The sequence below is a fragment of the Cornus florida genome, unplaced genomic scaffold, assembly GCF_030987335.1.
Source record: "Cornus florida cultivar Cherokee Brave unplaced genomic scaffold, ASM3098733v1 CherokeeBrave_3.0.0_Hap2_Chr11, whole genome shotgun sequence".
Taxonomy (NCBI): domain Eukaryota; kingdom Viridiplantae; phylum Streptophyta; class Magnoliopsida; order Cornales; family Cornaceae; genus Cornus; species Cornus florida.
The window spans coordinates 142841-164627 of NW_026775581.1; the positions used below are offsets into that span (position 1 = coordinate 142841).

General features: G+C 36.3%; 3 protein-coding genes across 16 annotated transcripts in view; all 3 read right to left on the minus strand.

Annotated features, from left to right (window-relative positions):
- Positions 1–6931: 6931 nt before the first annotated feature.
- On the minus strand, positions 6932–8280 carry LOC132285992 (protein FAR1-RELATED SEQUENCE 5-like). The gene is made up of 3 exons (XM_059788242.1): positions 7810–8280; positions 7486–7618; positions 6932–7329 (listed from the first exon to the last, which is right to left on the minus strand). The coding sequence occupies exons 1-3, from the start codon at positions 8278–8280 to the stop codon at positions 6932–6934; spliced, it is 1002 nt and encodes a 333-aa protein (XP_059644225.1).
- Positions 8281–8325: 45 nt separating this feature from the next.
- LOC132286002 (protein FAR1-RELATED SEQUENCE 5-like) lies at positions 8326–8784 on the minus strand. Its single transcript, XM_059788254.1, has one exon. It carries the CDS (start codon positions 8782–8784, stop codon positions 8326–8328), a length of 459 nt encoding a protein of 152 aa, XP_059644237.1.
- A 5438-nt stretch (positions 8785–14222) lies between these two features.
- Positions 14223–21787, minus strand: part of LOC132282920 (DNA repair protein XRCC2 homolog) — a 66314-nt gene continuing 58749 nt past the window's right edge. For 2 of the 14 annotated variants that reach the window (XM_059784759.1, XM_059784752.1), the window contains 5 exons: positions 16385–16522; positions 15712–15814; positions 14815–14851; positions 14585–14679; positions 14223–14498 (listed from right to left, as the gene is read on the minus strand). In XM_059784759.1, the coding sequence (XP_059640742.1) occupies positions 14385–14498; positions 14585–14679; positions 14815–14851; positions 15712–15814; positions 16385–16522 (487 nt within the window). In that variant the 3' untranslated portion in view covers positions 14223–14384. The other 12 variants (XM_059784754.1, XR_009471909.1, XR_009471910.1 and 9 more) reach the window with 12 other exon arrangements.

The following is a 21787-nucleotide window of genomic DNA, read 5'->3' on the forward strand; positions in this document are numbered from 1 at the left end:
TGGGAAATTCATAAAAAATTAAATTCTAATCCAAATTGAATGAATCCAAAGCCCAATGAAAGCTTAAACACTGTAATTTGATAATATCAATTTAGTTTAACAAAATATTTTCCCAATTGAAACAGTTTTGACCCACAACTTTGAAACAAATTATGCCCAGAAAACATATTTTCAGCCTGTAGCTTCCCAACTTTGAAAATTCATGAAAAATTCATTTCACATCCAAATTGGGCAAACCTAATTTATTTTGGAAGCAAACATATGAGAGTATAAAACTGAAAATTTAAGCCATGATCCAATGTCAAAAGGCTAGTGAAATAAATCATCTAAAAATATGTTTTCCAACTGCAATAAAAACATGGACAGCAGATAGTCTTAGATTTCCAAAAAAATTTAGAAATGCTCTAAAATCGTGAAAAAATTCTGAGTAATGTAAAATCTATGGAGAAAGTTCCAGTAAAAATGTCAAGGTAATTGAAGCACCACAACTCCATATAAAAATTTGTTTCCGGACCGGATAAGAAAAGATTTAAATTTCCAGCAACTAGCTTGTAACTTCAAAAATTCATAACTAATTCATTTTAAATCCAAATTACATGAAACCAAAACTAAATGGAAGCTAATTGATTATATTTTCATGTTATATATTTAATTTGACAAGATTTATTTCAAGTTAAAACAGTTTAAGGGCAGAATACAAGTCATTCTCTTCTATGCATGTAAAACACTCAATAATGACATAAAAATACTTTAAAATAATAGATCAATACCTCACTAGAGAATTGAATCCCTAGATACCAAAGCAAAACTAGGAGTTAGGCTAGATCCTTCAAGGGTTTTGAAGAGGAGGATGAGGAGAACAAAAAGTATTCCAAACTTTATGGCCTAAAGTAAGTGGAAGGGCCTCAAAGATCAAGGTCAATGCCTAAAGCTTCAAGCTTCATCCATGGAGGCTAGGGTTTTGTGGTGAGGAAGAAAGAGATGAAATGTGAAAATGTGTGAGTGGAGGAAATAGAAATCCTCCACTCACTATGTGATCTTACACCATAGTCAACACACACATCTATGGTCAATTGCACAAAAACCCTCCTTTAAAACCATAATCCCAAAGTGGCCCAAAGATATTTGCAAGACTAAATTGTGAACCTACACTTGTCACCAATCCATACCTCCTTCTTAGGCTTAATCCCACACCTACACTTGTCAACCATCCAAGCCAACAAGTGCACCAATCCTAGGCCAACAAGTGGGTGAATCCTCACCCTCCAAATGTCATCATCCAATGCATCAAAGTGTTTCCACACAAATGTCAACAAGTGGACCAATGAGAGTGTGACACTTGTCACACTTTTCAAAAATTGCAAAAAGGTCCTTTTTGAAAATATCTTTCAAATTTAATTACAAAATGGTCCCCAAGATGAAATATAATTACTTTATTTAATTACGCTAAAACCCCACAAGTTAAGAAGAATTACACTAAAGTATGCATTAATGCCCCTTTATAAAGAAAGTAAGTAATCAACATGCTTTTCTAGAAAAGTAAAAATACCACTATCATAGAAATCAAATATCATGAATGCATGCAAAACCGGAATCAAATCCAAGCACAAAAAGTGAGGCTGTCAAAGGAAAAAGAATAAATGAGAAAAAGACAAAATGTGAATAATATTCGGAAAAATAAAATATGGAAATGACACAATCCCCAAAGGAAGTTGTCAATCCAAGGAAAAGAGTCTCAGAAATCATTCCAGAGCACTCGAGATGACATCAAGTGATGAAAAACTGAACCCAAAGAGGAAAAGACAACGGAAAAAAATTATCCGTGAAAATCCGGGTTATTACATAAGCAGAGACGGTTACTCATTCTTCCGACGATGTTGCAGTTTTCTTCATGGTTTAGCATTGGAGTTGTTCAGTTGTTATTTTCCAGTGTCGGAGTTTATTAGGGGTCCACTAGATGAATTCGCGAGTTGTATTAAAAATGGAAAAGTTGGATGTATCAGAATAATTCTTTATCTATAAAATTTTATTCTGAGGTTTCAGTTTTTGGATTATCATTCGTGTTTCTTTTCAACAATTTTATTTATTCCTGTTTATCTTAATTGTATTCTGTGTTCATTTATTGTTAATTGATTTGATATCCTCGGGTAATCAAGCGTGGGCCTGGCCAACTCGCATCCGGAAATCTGGGGGGTATCACATTTATGGCTTAATGAGAAAGACTACAATTATGATAGGTTTACTGGTAGAGATTTTGGAGTGACTGCGAATTGACAGCCATTTCCTATTAATTTAAGTACCAAATTGTCACCATTTAACTCCCCATTTATGCTAGTTTAGTCACAATTTAAGCCATCATACATATGTAATTTTTCTTTTCTTTTATCCTCATCACTTATCTAATATTATTCTTATTTATTATTTTTTTCACACAGCCCCCATACATATATATAGTAACGTGACTTTATACATATATATGGCTTCATATTAATGGCTTCATATAGTAATGTTCACACTGCATAACTAGTAACGTTCATTTCTAAATATATATGGCTTCATATATCATTTAATATTATATATCATACACATAATTCTTACACAAAAAATATACAAAAAAACACCATCATATAAACATACATAGAAGGTCCAAACCCAACATAGCAAAACAGAGAACCTTCCAAATACTCCTTCACACCAAACTTCCGCACATCGATAAGGGGTCCTTCACAACCAGCCGCCTCCAAAACAGCCGTCCTTCCTCAAGTTCCGTCGTCGCTTATGGCGTCAGAGGAGTTGAGAACTTCCAAGACCTGGTCGTCAGACTCGTCCTTTCACGGCGCTTCAAGCCTCTTCATACGCCGATCCACCCTCCTCACCATACTCGACAAGCGAGTCAGGTCACTCCCGAAATTATCTATGCGCATAATAAGGTATTGCAGGGTAGGGGAGGATCTACAACAAAGGGTGTTTGACGCACAGAAATGGGACTGAGGGTGGGGTAATTGGGGCTGGCTGCGCGTCTTCTATGGTTTGGTAGCGCACCATTGGTTGGCCTAGAGGAAGACATTTTCTTCTGGGTGCTTCTAACACTACTCATAACATATATTTATAGCAAAAGTGGTGGCATTGTGGGTGGGAGTGGTTGTTGAAGTCATTTGTGATTCTAATCCATAGTTCAATTAATATTCAACTACCCCAATACACATTTATTATTCTATTAGAATTCTATTTACATATTATATTGATTTTATGTACGTATGTATTGTGATTTTATGTACTATAAGTATTGGGATTTTCTGTACGTATGTATTGCGATTTAATGTACGAATATCTTGAGTTATTATGTACGTACGTGTGTGGATGTTATGTACGTAAGTCTTCGCACAATTATTCTGGGATATTTAGTACAAATTATATTAACAAAATTATGTATTTATTGGGTTGTAATGCAAAAATACATTTGTACATGTTCGTACAATTCTGGCAGAATTAAGTAGTTGCCTTGTTGGTCTCATACCGTAAATATATACTCTTAATTTTATATCAATATAAATTTTAGCATCAAATTTTGTAATTAATATGACTTATATAACTTTATCAACTTATATCGTTGCATTTACCATAAACAAATCAAGAAAAATGGAGGTGTTTTACAATACCTCTTTTTAGATATTGTCAGCTAGGGATAGTGAGAGTCGAACAGAGAGCAATGGGTCAACATGTGCCAACACCTAAGCCAACAGTCCATTCTTGGTCTCAATGTTTGATTGGTACATTTTTTATCCTTCAAGTAACATAGTGAAACTTGTGCAAAGGTGAGTGTTAAAATTGGAGTGAATTTTTGTACAACCATTTACTATTGTCCAGTTACAATTGCTGACATAAATGATTCATATCTTTGATCCATGTAGGTAAAATAATATAGAAATGTTTTCTACACATTACATTATTTTGTCCTACCTTGTAATGTTTTGTACAATAAAATAAAATAAAATAAAAGAAGAAAAATTAGTAATTTAGAATACCTCTTTTTCAAACTTGTCACTCGATGATACTGAGACTCGAACCCAGGACAAAGGGTCAACATTTACCAACACCTAAGCCAAGAGTCCATTGTTGGTCTCAGTGTTTCATTGGTACATTTTTTATACTTTAAGTAGCCTGACTTACATTAATATTTCTGAACAAACAGTCTATCCAATTTGACAGTGATCCTCCTATGTCTTCCTTGCTTACAAAACATGGTCATACCCAAAATAAGACATATATTTTGTAATGTTCGAAGAGTCAATTTACAAAACATGGTGACACTGAATATGTGGAAAATATTAAAAGGATGCACATAATGAATACAACGTCAATTACATGACAGCTAAAGGTAATAAGGCCAACCGAAGTAGGCCATAAACTTTGTACAAGAAGTCCAAAAGGTTACAAAGATACACACAATCAATGAAAAGTCAATTACATGACAAGTTTCTTCTCAATATTCGAAGAGTCGATGCTGAATTGGATGATTCATCCCCAACTTCATTGCCATTCAAGATATTGGCGTCACATTCACTTACCTAGGTGTCTGCAATTAGCCAGAACGACAACAAATGTAATCCAACTAATTTTACTAAACTATTATCTGCGTTACTATAATGAGAACAATGAAATCAATTAGTGGAGAAAGAATAAATGATTACCTCATCACCTTCCAAACAATGAGCACTTGATTCATCATATAAAGAGGGAGTACTGAACAGTTGAGATGACAACATGGCTAGATCGCCAATATCAGCCTGAAACATTTATATTGTTGACAATACATATTAAGGTAGGAAGAAGGGAGGCCTTAGGCATCCTCCCAGACTACTATATGATTTTAACCATACCATTGATCACCTTAGTTTATCTGATATTCCAGTGGATAATGGATAATTTACATGGGGTAATAAAAGGTTTAGTCAGAGAAGAATTTATGCAATGCTGGATAGAGATCTTATGAACCACGATTGGGATAATTTTTTTCCAACTTCACACATTATTCTTACTCCACAACATTGATTTCAGATCATAGGGGACTTCAACTGAAAACTCCTTTGCACATTGGTGAAGGTCCAAAGTTGTTGGTGTGGAATAAACAGGAAGTGGTTAGCAACATTATCTCTGATGTGTGGAAGACTAATAGTCATGGGAATCCAATCCATAAGTTGCTATACAACTTTAGATTGGTTAAAAGGGCTGTCAAAAAATGGAATGTTGAGGAGTTTGGGTCTGTTTTTGAGGAGGTTGTTGCTATTACGAAGTCTCTTGACCAAGTGCAATTCAGTTTAGCTGAGAATCCTATGAATGATGTTTTCATTGAGTAGGATATTAAACAGAAATTTGAATGTGCTAGCTTTAATGAAGCAATTCTTCTATCTCAGAAGACAAGAATTACTTGGATAAAGGACCAAGACAGGTGCATAAGGTATTTGCATCAGCAAATTAAGAGCATACGGCTCGAACCAATATCACTGTCATTCAGGATGCGAAAGGGAATTTTATACATGATTATGGGCATATGAAAGACAATGAGGAACTTCATTTTGGGGCATGATGAAGATATTATAAAGATACAAAGAATTTAGAATGGAAGAAGCTTGCTGCTCCTAAAGAAGAAAGTGGTTTGGGGGTGAGAAGAGTTTTGGATATTGATTTACCTGAAAAGTGTGCATTAGCTTCAGATATTTTTACTATCGAAAGATAGGATTTCGATGGTTGCGTATAAACATTGTTCATGTTACCTAAGGAATACATCCTTTTGGTAAGTTATTCCAAAGGTTTCAGATTCTTCTATATGGAATAGTATAGTTGCATTTTAGGGGACTTCATGAAGATCAACTGTAAGTATGTTATTGGAAATGGAACTGACATCTACATTTTTCTTCATCCTTGGTGTGATGGTAAAACGATGTCAATTTTTTTATTCACATACAGTTTTCGATCAAGGGTTTGGGGATGAAAATGGATAATATTCCAACTAATCTACATCAGTCTTTTTCTGCAATACAAGATTCATAGAAAAACAAAGAAAATAATGCATCTTAATTAACACACTTACATGGTTAACTGATGAAGTACATGGTTCACCAATATTAAGCTGCCTGTTGTGGAATACAGCTGGTGGTGTTACGTACGATTCTTTATTCAGAAATTGGACGGGAATTTCTGCATCATAAAATATTTCATATGAACACTATCAAAGCACATTTAAACATAATCAATATATTAACCAACAGTCATGAATACTAACTACTTATCTATAATATACTTGCAATCATACTCACACTCACTAACACGTAGGACGGGGTTGACGGACTATCGCTGCCATCGGCCTCTCCCAAAACAACGGTTTTATTTGATATCTAAAACATAAAAATATTTTAGTTTCTTCCACTCACGAGTGTTTTATGAGGAATGATACAATGTTATGAAATCGAATTTATTTTGTTCGCATGTTCAAATAGTTAAATAATGAAATAGCAGTGCGTGCGACAGTAACGTATACCTGGCCTGTTGCTTTCATTGACTTCCTCCTTTTCCCACTATTTAACTCTATGGCTGGTTTCAGCCTCTTAAATCGTCCTTTAGAGGTATCTTTAACTTTCAGGGACATGGAAACTGTTCCACTGCTGCTTTTGACCTTTTTTTTCCCTTAAGCAATTTTCTCTGCAAACCTACGACCACAACTTATTTGTACTGTTATTTTCTAGTCCAGTGCTTTTTTTAATAGATCATTACATCCTTCGGGATCGTGTGATGTAATGGAAGATATTTCAGTCAGTATACGGCAAAGTGTCCTATATCGCCGCCTAATCTTGAGGATCCGGATTCACGTTGGCGGAAACAATTTTGTCCAACTACCATCTCTAGCATTTCTAGTCCACCTTTTTATTATATATCAGGAAGGAAACTCATTCACAAACATGCAGTCTTTAAGGATTTCCAGACTGTGCCTGCACAAATAACCCTCTCTTTCAAATTTACAACATGAGCATGACAATTCATCTTCAAATGTCCTGATCACACGACATTGCACCCCGTCCTCACCAGCAACTTTATAAACACGGTGTCTATTGTTATCCAAGTCACTGCAACTAGTAACAGCCTGACTCACAAGAGCAACTAAAAACTCCTCCTGGAAAATCTGAAATATTGCCTTGTTGTACACCTTCCCCGCTTGATATAATATGTGGCACTTTGTTTTTAGTTCCGGTTGACTCTCCATCAAGCCATACTTGGCTTCATACTCCTTATACCGCTTGTCTGACAACAATTTGTCAAAGTGTGTGAAGAATTCTGGTAGAATAAGTTATCTGGAAAGGTAATACTTCAATTGACCATTGAAGCTTTCACTCAATTGCGTGCTACTCAGTTCTACAGACTAGTCGTGTTTGACAAATACAAGGGCCCATTTATGTCTCAAATCTAACAAAGTGGAAAGCCACTTATTACCACCAACACCATACTCTGCAATCACTAAATCACATTCCCTAATAAAACCATCCTCCTCCTCAATTTGGAACATTAATTTTGAGATGACCTTCTTTATTCCTTCAACGCATTTAAACAGAAACAGTAGGTTCTTCTGCACATTATTCATTAAGTGCCAAAAACATAAATGATGATTTGTCACCGGTATGGCCTGCAAGATTAATTAACTTAATACCTACGTTGCAATATTGCAAATACAAAAAATACAACTAAAATAATACGATTGTTTCAGCATGAAAGTGACAAGAATGGAGATGCATGAAAGTTATTCACCTACTTTAATGCCTTCACCATTGTAGCATCTTGATCTGTAATAATAGTCTTTGGCACTTTTCCGCTCATCGCTTTCAAAAACGTTTCAAATAACCAGACAAACGAATCCGCTGTCTCATCATACATTATGGCTACTCCAAACACAGCGGTCCCCCGGTGATGATTCATACCCAAGAAAATTGCAAATGGTCTATTGCCGTGTACCACTTTATATGTTATGTCGAAACTGATAACATCTCCAAAATGGCCATAACCAATTATCATTCTACAATTTGACCAGAATATGTTCGTAATCATTTGCTCAGTATCCAGTTGCAAGGAATAGAAGAACGAAGGATCTTCACAAGCATGCGTCTCAAAATAATCCACAAGCCATGCCGCCTCTCCATAAAGAAGCTCCTTTTGTCTTTGCGTCCTTAGATAATTTTTAAGATTCAATTCCAAGTACCCAACTGATTCTTTGCCACCAGATTGCCTTCCCATCAACTCATATGCATTCCAAGCCGGAACTCTTGAATCCGAAGCCAACTAAATATCAATGGCCTGGACTGAGGAAATTCGTTGCTGAGACGGCATCATGTGGCTGCATTCAGCAATTATGAATGGATGGTTGTGACTTTTTACAAATTTAGAAACTATGTACTTTGCCTTTGGCTTGTCATATCTAAGAACCATTTGTGCACCACAATTGGTTCGTGTTTCAGCCCGGGGAGTCTTTCTAAATACATCCCGTTTATCAATCCCCTTCACACCTTCCTTGCTACAAACTAACGCCCTTGATGTAATTCTTCCATTAACTTTATTTCCATACTCCTTCCGGATGCTAAAACCAATTCGACCACCATATGCATTGTAAAAATCATTTGCCTCTTCCTCACTATCAAACTCCATTTTATACGTTGGTTTCCATTTAATCACTTCTGGTTCTACAACAGGAACGTTTCGTCCGTTTGTTGTGTCTTGAATATTATTTACTCCACCTTCCATCTGAACGGCTCAAATACAAAACATTTTCTCACATATGCACAAAATATTGAATTAACAAAAAATCATTTTACTTGTACATCCCAAGTATGTTCCATCTCAATGGCTCAAATACAAAATATTTTCACATGTATGACCAATCAAATAAAAAACTTTTTCACATGTATGAGAAATTAAATTTGACATATATCTTATTCATTTATTTGCATGTATCAATCAAGTATATCCCAGACAAACGAGGACAAAAATCCTTGTTGCCACAACAGAACATATATGTCCAACCAACTGATGCTAATTTCACATACATTTTCTGAAAATGTTGAGATTAATATTACGCAAAATTTGGGATTTATGTTAGCAAACAGTTGGGATTCACCTTACGAAATGTTGGGACTCACCTTAGGCAAAATTTGGGATGTACCTTTTGAAAAAGTTGGGATGTAAATTACGAAACCTTTGGGATTCAAATTAAGAAAATTTTGGGATACACTTTACAAATACTTTGGGATTTATATTACGAAAATTTTAGAATGTACCTTAGGAAAATGTTGTGACTCACTTTACAAAAATATTGAAATTTAGATAAGGAAGAATTTGGGATGCTTATTAGGAGAAAGTTGGGATGCAACTTAGGAAAACATTGCGATGCAAGCCCAACGACCAAACATTTTCTTAACATTGTAACACTCTGAAACACTCTTTTCCGGGCTAGTCATGTATCCTACAAATCCTCTCATTTTTTATCGTCATAAACAAACATTAAAACCCCTAATAACTGCACAATAAAATAGCGATCAATTCAAATTCAACAATAATTTCTATTTCTGGGTTTCTTACCAAAAATGTGTCTATATATTCTTACTAGTTATATTTTTTTCTGCCATTCAGTTCTTATGGAAATAAAGACGACTTCCTTCAAAATCAAATCTCAAAATTATGAATCATACCTGCTTAGGGTTGGAAATAAGGCGATCAACTGCTTCGATTTGGAAATACACTCCTGCTTAGCTTTGGAAATACACTGCTGCTTCTTTTTGGAAGGAAATCAGAATCTGCAATTTTATTGTGACTAACAGAAGCGCTGCTTCTATGTGGAAACAATTTGTAGCATCCAAATTTTGGGTTGATTTACATAACAATCGCTACTTCTGGATTCTATTTGGAAAGAAATAAATTTCTAAAATGGCTTCATTCATATTTTGGGAGAGAATAAGGCTAGTGGCGGGATTTGATTTCTATTTCAAATGCCGCCTAAAATGAGGGAGGGAAGAGGAAGAAGAAATAAGGGAGGGAACAAAAAGGGTGTATTCTTCAACAGTATATATATATATACATGAAAATTCTATATTACAAAAATATATTTTTTTAACCAAACATGGTAAACACTGTTCAATGACCCAAAATGGAGCAAATGGGGCACTGTGGGACTGGAGGTGATCCTGGTCCTAAACAACACATATATATACCCCCTCCCCCTCCTTGCCCTATGTAATTAATATATATATATATATATATATATATATATATATATATATATATAAAGCATTTATTCAAGCCAAGTCAATAACCAAAAAGAAAGGGTTTTTTTTTTTTTTTTCTTACATGAATTGTCCAATTATCAAAATTGTCTCCTAGCCGTGCCTTCTGCGCCGTAGGTCAACATGGGCAGACCCCGTCTGCTCTGCATGCTGATTGTTGCACTTCGCCTCCACTCTCTCGTCCTCCAATAGTGGGCGAGCCAGTAGAGGTACGTCCCTTAACTCCATCTTTGAATAGAGCTCTATGTTCTCCCTTCGCAGGGTCTCAATGATTTGCATTAACTCGTCGTTCCTGGCCCGTTCGTTCTTCGCTTGTGGATGCAAGCTTCCTTCTCCGACCATGGTTCCCGATCGGAGCTGTGTCATGGTTTCGGTGTTGAAATCGACCAATTTCCTCCTTTGATTCTCGCAGATGGCGCAAGATGTAGATGCAAGAAAATTATTGTTTCTATTAGGGAAAGTTTTTCTCTTACACCAAATACTCTGCATCTCTTATCCTCTCTCTTTTATCCTCTCTTACTTCTATTTATAGTAGTTTACATATTGCCCTAAATTCCTTTCTTGGCTTCAAAGTAGAAAGGCTGATGGGCTAGACTTTCTTCTTAGGCCCTGCGGTTTAGAGGTCCGTTTCTGTTATGGATGTGGTTGGGCCTAAAGACCGCTATATAATGTTCCTGATTGAGTGGTTTGGGCCGAATTTGGCCCATTGGGATTTATGGCCCTTTCAGGATTTAAATTACATAATTATGTGCTTACTTGTGTGTATTTGTGTTGTTGTTATGGTATTTATTTTACGGTATTAATAATGCATTTGGATTGTATTTATTGGGTTGGGATTTATGTTGCTGGGGCATGGGGATTTCCATGGGCCAGCTCAGAATCCGATTTGGGCTTATTAGACAGACTTATTTGATTGGTTTATTTTGGACTTATTAAATGGACCTAATTGATGGGCTTATATTGTTAGACTTAGTTATACGATTAGGTTAATTAGGATGGGGGAAGGCAGACTATACTATACATTTAGAGAGAGAGTCCTAGGCTGGACTCATCTGTGTGCGTTCTAGGTCGTGAAAGGAAATCAGGAGAGGGCTGCAAATCCTTGGCTAGAGGCTGGAAGATTCGTATTGTTGCTCCATAATCGTGAGACAAGTACCCTTCTTCTCTTCCCCTTTGAATCTATAAACGTTTCAGCTCTGTGAAACGGAATCGTTATACATAGACACTGTTAAGAACTCTGATTCGATTATGAAATTTATATATTAAACCTGAAAATGCCCTGTTATTCCGAACTGCAATAATAATAATATTCCAATTGCTATGTTTCTGGTTGGATTACTGTATATGCCTCTATATTACGGAACTGTATGATTTTATAATACTACGATTTTAACATGTTAGGTTCGAATTCTATATATGCTTCTGTTATTGCTGATTTGTATGGTTTAAACTGTTATGCATAATTGATAAGGGGTTTTACTAGTTTTGATTAATAATTATGTTATGCTGGTTTCGGCCTTTATTAGTTAAACTTTAATGATTAAAATCTGGTTACATAAAACAATCACTGTAAGCGGGGGATTAATTTGGTATGATAAAATTCGGTTAAAATTCCCAGAACAATAGGTTTTGACATAGCAATTATCAAAAAAAATCTAGTTCCTGGGGAGCTACCCTAGACCCCACCAATGGGCAAGCAACGAGACGTTAAATTAATTATGTGAACCTTAGTGCTACACTAAAATTATTGATGGGAATGATTTAATTAATATCATGCCATTTGTGTTATATTTGATATTTATCACTCTTTATTGTTTGATTTAACGGCTTGAAATGAGAATAAGTTTACTATGTTTATAAGCATGAGAATGTATTATGGAACCATTGTGAGTTGACTATTAAAGCAGTCTCACAAGTACCTATTGGCATGGTTGATTTGCTAAGGCGGGTATGTGGTTTGATTGCATGCGTGGTTGAGATGCATATTTCCTTATGCATTTAAATGTTGATTACATGTTTATGTAAATGAGGTGATCTTCTAGGGGTATTGCGGTGCATAGTAGATCACTCCTTAGTATCTGGGGTTCATGTCTTGGATTGTGTTGTTTCTTTAGAGAAGTTGGGTTTATGGGCTTTTTGTTAGGATGCAGTAGAAGGGACTTGTTCATGGGATTAACTCACATTTTGTTGACATTTCCGGTCCCAGACAGTTTCAGCCACAAGATTGAAGACTCAGCTCACCATAATTCGATCACGATCATCCACTCTTTTCCAATTTTTATTTCAGTGAAGGTTCTGCTACCTTTTCAGACTTTATGGTTTTGGATATTTAAGGATTTGGATTTAGGGGTCCGTAGTTTACGGGATTTCCGAGTTATAATAAATAATTATTATGGATTCCAGCTTCATTTAATGATAGTATACGGGATTTCCAAGTTGTAATAAATAATTATTATGGATTCCGGCTTCATTTAATGATAGTATTTCCTTCCGCCTAGGGATGGCAATTTGACCCGCCCCCGCAGTTACCCGCCCCACCCCGCCCCATTTTTGGCGGTTTTGGGAAACCGTTTTGCTTATTTGGGTCGGAATGGTTTGATGCAATAAAAACCCGTACGTGTTTGGTGCGGGGGCAGGGGGAGGTCGTCCCGCCCCGTTTAGATAGGCAAATTACTTAAGTACCCTTATTTCATTAATATGTATATTTCTCACTATACATTAATTACCCCATATAACAATATTAAAGTAACAAATAAATTTTATTAAAAGGAAAGTTATAATGGTGAAAAATTGAAGATGAAAAAAAAAAAAAAAAAAAAAAAAAATTCCATTTCAACAATAATTAAATTATAATCTTAAACAGGGCGAGGGTAAAAATGTTAAACGGTTACGGAAATGGGGTAAAAAGTTTCCCCTTTTTGCGGTTTTGGGCGAAGACGGGGGCGGGGTTTTTAAACGATTGCGGGAGTGAGAGAGGGTACACCCGTCCAAACCCGCCCCCGTTGCCATCCCTACTTCCGCCATGATTTCTTTCATTATTATATATTATATTATGTGCTTGTTTATTACCAGGTGGTTGATGTTTCCTAATTTTTATGCACAAGTCGGGCCAACTTATATGTGAAAATTATGAGGTATATCACACTTGTGCATCAAGAAAATGTTTTCCAAAATTACATTTGAGCTTATTTTGTTAAATCCTAGGTTTGCTTAGACTTGGGCATTGTTGTCGATTGAAGTGCACAACACATTGATCGATCCATAGATCCTACACTTCGATCTACCTAGTATATTATAGAAGGATCGAATTGTGTGATATATGAATCAATCGACACCACTAATACTTCAATCCTTATGAGCTGTTTTTGGACAAAAGTTAGTTTCCTTTAATAGTTTTGTTTGGTGATTTAGCATTAGTTGTATTGATCATAATTGAAGTATTTTTGGGCAGAAAAGACCCGAAATATACTTATTCTAGAAGTGTCTTTTTATCCACAAGTAAATTAATTGGAGAAAAATATTTCAACTCGGAGAACAAATACTATAGTAGTATAGTGGTTAGCTCCCTAGCTAGCTAGCTTAGTGTGTTGGAGTGCGTGCAAACTTGGGCTACTGATACTGATATTTAGTAGTATATTTGGGAGTGAATAAGTCGGCTTAGAACTCCCATGTTTATTTGACGAGAGGTTAGAAATAGCCAGCGTGACTATTCATGATGTAATAATATAGATCATAGTTTTGCTACAGATTTATTGTTCTTTGAGATTGTATTGGATCTATGATCCTAGTTTTGAATTTTGTCTAATTTTGTTTTGCCTTTCAAGGTATGCCCTTGATGTGTTTTTGTATATTATTGTTTATATCTAATAATAATAAATAAATAAATAAATAAATAACACAAGAAGTCACAAAAGGTTTTTTAAATATATTTTTAAGGTACTTTTTCACCTTATAAAGGAGAAGGTCGAGAGTTCAAGCCCTTAAAGGGCATTGTGGGTTTGTAAGTGTTTTCCTATCAAAAATTAAAAATATATAAATAAAATAAAACATAAATTCAACCAAAATTCATATAAAAAGGTAATGAGAATAAGTGACATAGGGCAATATGAAATAATTTTTGACCAAACTTAGCGGCGGCAATATGCACTTCATGATATAATTAACACGCCAGCCTGCAAGCTAGAAATGAAAACCATCAGAAATTAATTTATGATAAAGAATTACTTCTCAAACAACGAACAAAAAACAATCAAATCAAATCATACATCTCGAATTATAAATTTATTAACCAAACTTAGTGGCGGCAACAACCATTCTGATAAATAGATAGGGTGGTTTTGATTACTACTACCACCATCATCTGCATGCAGCAAAAAAAAAAAAAAAAAGAAGCAATAAATCAATTTCTGATTCAATAAATAAATAAACTAATCGTCCATTCTTTTTCTTTTAAAGCAGGGAAACAAAATCAACCACAAGTGGGCTTCATTCCAACCTGAAGCTCGCACAAGTATTCTGTGTGTAACAAAGGACTGCAATGACCAGAAACAATAATTAAGGTTATAATCATGAAAACAGAATACTTAAATAATGATTTCGTTATAATTGCATGCAAGTACTTCTCTTTTCTTTTTCTTTTTTCTTTTTAACTTTCATACTCCCACTTTGCCCTTAATGGGACTCCAACCCTCAACATCCACTCTGGGGAGAAAACGGTATGCCAATAGGGAACAACCCGTTGGTTAATTGCCTAATGCCTATAATTATACGGAAACGAAAACTACATGCATTTCAAAACTTCAGGACAATCAATCTTGCAAACATACAAAATCGTTCACAGCAGATTTTCAGTTTAATTCAGGTATATAAATGACTATAATCGAACTTCATGCACTTCACTAGAAAGTAAATAACGAACCTTTAAAATTTAAAATATACACTTTAAATCACCAGTCTTTGGGAAGTAAAGAATTGTAGGTCTCAGGGCTCTAGTCATGAGAGGGCTCTGGGAGAAATAACTCAATGCAGACCTGACATTCCATATAGTCATACTTCTAAGGCCTGAACTTGTAAGAGGCACCAATTTGCAAGCTTATTATTGTTGAACCAGGCAATGCCTTCGGCAAATAAATTCATTATAAAACATAGTCAATTCCTTTTTTCTTTTTCTTTTTTTTTTTTTTTGGGGGGGGGGGGGGGGGGGGATATATGAATAGATACAATAATGCATACATGCACTTTGCTCATTAAAAAAACAACCAAACAATTTTTCTCATTTAAATCTAAAATTAACTGCTTAAACAATAACAAACAGATATATACTCATAAATATTTTTTGAAGATATATATTCACAAAATGCAGAATGATACTCAACAAATGATGGATGATTACCTGCCAGACAGCAGGCATATATTCACGATACGACAGTTTTTCAGGATCACTTCTTATAGTTCTCGAATTTGAGACATTTTGTGAAGGCCATTTTCTTGAATACCTATTAGAAACACTATTTAACTTAGACAAGCATACAGATCTGAAAAGCAAATGCTGCCTCGTGAATATATATTACCAGTATAAACTATCAACAATCAAGGTCTTTGAACTTAAAAACAGAAATTGTTATAAGAATTCAAGTGGAATCATAGGCTTTAAACTAGTGCCACTAAAGAGAGATCAATTTCTTGGTTTATATTGAGTTTGTCCAACATAGCCAATGTAAAAGAATACACTCTTTTTTACTCTCTCGGTAAATGAACTTTCTTAATAGATGACAATGGAGATGATATAGCCCTAAATGAGAATATTGGGGGGGGGAGGATACCCAATGAGTATGTTTTACAAGAGAAAGAAACGCACATAGATTTACCTACATGGTACACTAACTTCTTTAAATCATATGGATTTTTGTCAGTATCTTGTGTGCTTGCCCAGAGAAATGAAACAACATATGTTACAATCTGTCACATGTTCACATTAAAGGACCAACAACTCAAATTCCTTCACATTGCAAAAAAATAAAACCCAAATTCTGGGTCTTTCCAATCCCAAAAGAGTAAGAACTCACCTGTTAACTTCCTTTGTTGAATATTTGTCACCTAAATTAGCCGCTTTTGTAGCTAAAACAAGCATGGGATGCACCAGCAGAAGCTTTCGGATCTCTTGAACAACAGTTTCTGACACATTTTGAAAAGAGAAGCTTTTCCTACGCATCAGACAAAGTTGTAATTGTGAGACAAACCCCCCTTACCAAGCCATCATTAACAGATGGCTACAAGCTATCATATATATATATATATATATATATATATATATATATATATTATACACATACAAATGGCAAGAGAGTTATGTGTATGAACATGTAGATATAAAATGATAATAAAGTGAACCTGCAAAAGAAGAAAAGAAATGGAACAAATTTATACATATAAATTTGATTAGCATGTTGTTTAAGGCCTAAGAACATATCAAATTCAGACCAGTTCAAGGTACAATGCAATTCAATCCATTAAAATATAACTCGAGTTTAAAGTACTCAAATCTTCCATACATTTAAAAAAGATAAAAAGAATAGAACATTCAAGTCCGTTGATGAATATAAGATGCAAGAACATTCAAGTCCGTTCAAGGTCATGGCCACTTGCATGTTGAAGCCTATATTGATGTTGATTGGGCCGGGTCTGTGACAAATCGACGATCTACTTCAGGATATTGCACATTTGTTGGAGGTAATCTTGTTTCATGACAAAACAAGAAACAGTTAATAGTAGCTAGATGTAGTGCAGAGGATGAATTCAGGTCCATGGCACATGGAGTTTGTGAGTTGTTATGGCTACGAACGGTGTTGGGTGAGTTGGGTTATCCTGTTCGCGAGTCAATGAAGTTGTATTGTGACAACAAGGCTGCTATTAGCATTGCTCACAATCCAGTTCAACATGACAAGACAACGCACATTGAAGTCGATCGACACTTAATCAAGAAAAAGCTTCGTCTTGGGCTGATTTGTATTCCATATGTCAACACACATGATCAGGTTGCTGATGTTTTGACTAAGGATGTGAGCAAGACTTGCTCGCAAAATATGTTAGTAAAGTTAGTAAAGCTGGGCATGATAGATATCTTTACACCAGGTTGAGGGGGACTGTTGTTAGGGGCTTATTTGTTATTACTTATATAATATTAGGGCTTATATGTAATTTCTGAAACTTAGATGTGGTGTGATAGCCCAGTGGTAGGGCATGTGTTGCTTGTGTGGCCAAAGGCCCATGTTCGAATCCTCACTCCATCAGTCATTATTAGTAAATAACTATTTAATTAAATTATTTGAACAAATTAGGTTTTATGTTATCTTTTCTTATACAAGCAAGAGACTTGGTATTCTTTTTGTGTTTTTTGTCATTTGTCTCAACAACTAACTTATCAAAAAAAAATATATGTGTGTAATTTCTTAAACTTGTTAATATAAATAGAATGTGGTGGAAGGATGAAAGTATTCTTTCTCTCTTTCCCCATCTCTCTGTTTTTTCTCTCATCCTCTTTCTTCTCTTTTTCTTCTTCTTCTTCTTATACTTTGTTCTTGATTTGATTATCTCTTAAAGTTAACACGGTATCAGAGCATGGTTTGTAAAGCTCTAGGTGTGTAGTTGAAACCTAGGGCAAGTTTATGTAACCCTAGTGGGTGTGAAGGGTTTTGAAGAGATTCCAAGATGGGATTTGTTTGCAAGGAAGTAGTATTAATCACATCCACACGTACCGCGGATCCAACTCGATTGGTGTTTTTTTCGATCTGTTTTTTATCTATTGAAGTCTCGATTGGTGTTTTTTTCGTGTTCACGTGGTTCTACAACAACGGCTTTTTCTTCGTCGTTCACGATTCTGGTATAGTCCATTTTGTTGCTTTCTAGGTTTTGTGTGGTGACTGTGTGGTCGCCTTTTTATGCATCTCAGAAGACGGTAATCTTTCTAGTTGAAGTTTGTGTGTTAGAGAGGTGGTTCTCTACGTATTTTGTTGCTGCTTTTGTTTCTGAGGATTGTATACGCGAAAACTATTTGATAAAATGTCTGGCTCAAAGGTGACTTCAAAAGAAGTTGGGTTTGCTCTTAGTCTGACTTGAGTATTGGGAGGTGGTAGTGATCACGATCCAGGCTTTGTATTACGACTGTTAGGCTGGATGAGATGAACTATATGGAGTGGGCTCAATCTGCTCGTATGCATATCACATTGTAGGATGATCGACCACATCGAAGGGACTATAATGTATCCCTCCAAGAGTGATCCTGAGTTCAAAGAGTGGAGAGTGCAAATAATGCACTAATTATGGACGGCTATGGAAGAGACATATTCCTCAGTAGGTAATTTTGCAAAATTGTATGAACTCCAACAACAGATTTCAAGATTCGAGCAGGAAGACCAAATTCTTGCTACATATTACCATCTACGTGGTAAATGGGAAGAGTTAGATCACTACCAAGACTACATACTTGTGTGTGCAAGTGATGTTAAAGCATTTCGTGTATGGGGCTTATCTAAAACTTGTTAGTTTAATAGAATGTGGTGGAAGGATGAAAGTATTCTCTCTCTTTCCCCATCTGTCTCTCTTTTTCTCTCATCCTCTTTCTTCTCTTTTTCTTCTTCTTCTTCTTATACTTTATTCTTGATTTGATTATCTCTTAAAGTCAACACAATGTACCTTACTCCACAAGTATACCATTTCAAGTATGCCACTGACGGTTGAGTAAAATAGCTAATCTTCCTACAAACCAATCATCTACTCCAGTTAAGGTCTCACTCATTAATGATCTTTCTATTACCTAATGCAAAGGCACTTGCTCTTTAGCTTGCGTGTTAAAGCCTATACTGATACTGATTAGGCAGGGTCTGTGACAGATCAACGATCTACTTTAGGATATTGCACATTTGTTGGAGGTAATCTTGTTTCATAGCGAAACAAGAAACAGCCAGTAGTAGCTAGATGTAGTGCAGAGGCTGAGTTCAGATCCATGGCACATGGAGTTTATGAGTTGTTATGGTTATGAACGATGTTGGGTTAGTTGGGTTATCCTGTTCGCGAGTCAATGAAGTTGTATTGTGATAACAAGGCTACTATTAGCATTGTTCACAATCCAATTCAACATGACACGACAAAGCACATTGAAGTCGATCAACACTTCATCAAGGAAAAGCTTTGTCTTGGGCTGATTTGTACTCCATACGTCAACACACATGTTTTGACTAAGGGTGTGAGCAAGACTTGCTTACAAAATATGTTAGTCAAGCTAGGCATGATAGATATCTTTGCACCAACTTGACGGGGGGTGTTGTCAGGGGCTTATTTGTTATTACTTATATAATGTTGGAACTTATGTGGAATTTCTGAACTTGTTAGTTTAATAGAATGTGGTGAAAGGATGAAAGTATTCTTTCATTCTCTCTCTCTTTCCCCATCTCTCTCTCTTTTTCTCTCATCCTCCTTCTTCTCTTTTACTTCTTCTTCTTATACTTTACTCTAGAATTGATTCTCTCTTAAAGTCAACACAATAAACCTTACTCCACAAGTATACCATTTCAGGTATGCCACTCATGGTCGAGTAAAATAGCTAATCTTCTGTAAATGCAAGAAAATCTCTCCCTCCATTTTGACAGAATTTCAGTACATTTCACAATAATCTCCCCTCTTTTACTCTCTTCACTGCCTATTTATAGGCAATTACAAGTGCTGCTGGACTATCAGCTTTGGGCCTTCTTTCCAGTGGGCTTGGCCTTCTTCGATGGATCCTCCGAGCTCGGCCCATTCTGTGGTGCTCCTGTATGGGCTGAATTCAATTGTTTGACCCGATGCCACGTCTGCGGATCATATCCGGCCCATATTACTTCTGGTATCCTCAACTGCCCCCATAATTACTCCCTAATTAATTAGGGGGTAATTATTAGAGGCTGCTAATCATGGCTTAACGGCTCGAGAAGATCTCTTGGGAAAATGAACGGTTGGATTCGGGAATCGACGCTCCGAGATTCAAAAAAAACCTCCTCGGTTTCCCGAATCCTTGGTCTTCGGGCCCACCTTGTCTTTATAAGCCTCAGGGATGTTCCATCAATCTTCTTTACCGTCTCTATCTTGCTTTACTGTTAATCAAACCCTCATCCGTCTCTTCCGAATCAAATCTTCTCCGGCGATTTCTTGCAAAAGCTCCTTTTTCCAGTGACCTTGCAGTGCTCTCTGACGTTTTCACTTTCTGAGGTTAGTTTTGTTTGCCTTTCTCTTTCAAAAGACCTCTTTTTCTCCCTTAAAGTCTTCATTCATTCTCACCATGACTATAGATCTAGATATTCTTCGCATGAGACTTTGTCTTCCTGACGATATACAGATTAGAAATTGCCCTAAAGAGGTGGATATTAGAACTGGTGCTGGCCTTCTTCCCGGCGAGATTCTATTTTCCCATCTTCATCTTAACCTCATTAGGTTCCCTCTGCATCCCTTCTTTAACTATGTTTTTAATAAATTAGGGCTTTCCCCTCTGCAGGTAAACCCCAATTTCTTTAGAGTTTTATCCGTTCTGTTGATTCTGATCCGTGACAGAGGTCTAGATCTTGATATCATAGATCTTCTCCTCTGTTACAAAGTTAGCAAGATCCGTTCTGATGAACCGTTTTACCACTTCTACCCGATCGAAAAGAGATCTATATGTAAGGACAAAATCAAATCCGAGAAGGGTTGGAGAAAAAACATAATAGGGGTTAGAGGGGCTTGGTCTTCTCCAGTTGCAGAGGACTTTCCTATCCCGAGCGCCTTTGGCGAATGCTCGGTTTCTTCATATAAGAAATTCAAAACGCATAAAAGTGACTGTTCTTGCGAAATTTGTGTCCCTCGCTTCTGTACTTTTCTTTGCCATTCCCTAGGCATTCCTTATAATGACTTGGGTTATGATGTTTGCAGGGATAGGATCAACTACCTGAACGAATACGTTTTAAACAACATCCCTTCCTGCTCAGATCTCCTTACTTAGGATAACTTCTTTAATATCTCACTTATTGGTAAAAACATGAGCCAGCTTCGGATTCCTTCCTTCGGCAGGAGGAAAGATCCTCCGAGGGTTACTGCTACTTCTGCTGCAACCTCCTCTTCGGCCTCAGCATCATCTTCGGCCACTATTTCTGATACCACTCCTTCCACCAACCTGAACGTGGTAACTGCCAACCCAGTTACTAACGTTCCACCTGCTAATCCGAGCGCAACTCCTTCAGCTGGCACCCGTTCTGCTAATACCACTACTGCTGCTCGGGAAAAGGAGAGAGGGAAGAGGCCTCAGCCTGATACTCCTTCTAGCCCAGATAACATCCCTCTATTAAGAAGGATTCGTCCATCTGGACCAAATGCACCCATTCCACCTTCAATCAGACCTCCTGCTCCTTTAGGGTCGGTTTCGGCCAATGCTTCTGCCTCTACTATGGCGCCGTGGACCCCTCAGT

Coding starts and splice junctions, on each gene's coding strand:
- LOC132286002 (XM_059788254.1), bottom strand. CDS start 8,784: ATGGAAGGTGGAGTAAATAATATTCAAGACACAACAAACGGACGAAAC.
- LOC132285992 (XM_059788242.1), bottom strand. CDS start 8,280: ATGGGAAGGCAATCTGGTGGCAAAGAATCAGTTGGGTACTTGGAATTG. Junction 7,619..7,809: donor AAGATGCTACAATGGTGAAG/GCATTAAAGTAG, acceptor AATAATGTGCAG/AAGAACCTACTGTTTCTGTT. Junction 7,330..7,485: donor TGCAGAGTATGGTGTTGGTG/GTAATAAGTGGC, acceptor TTATTCTACCAG/AATTCTTCACACACTTTGAC.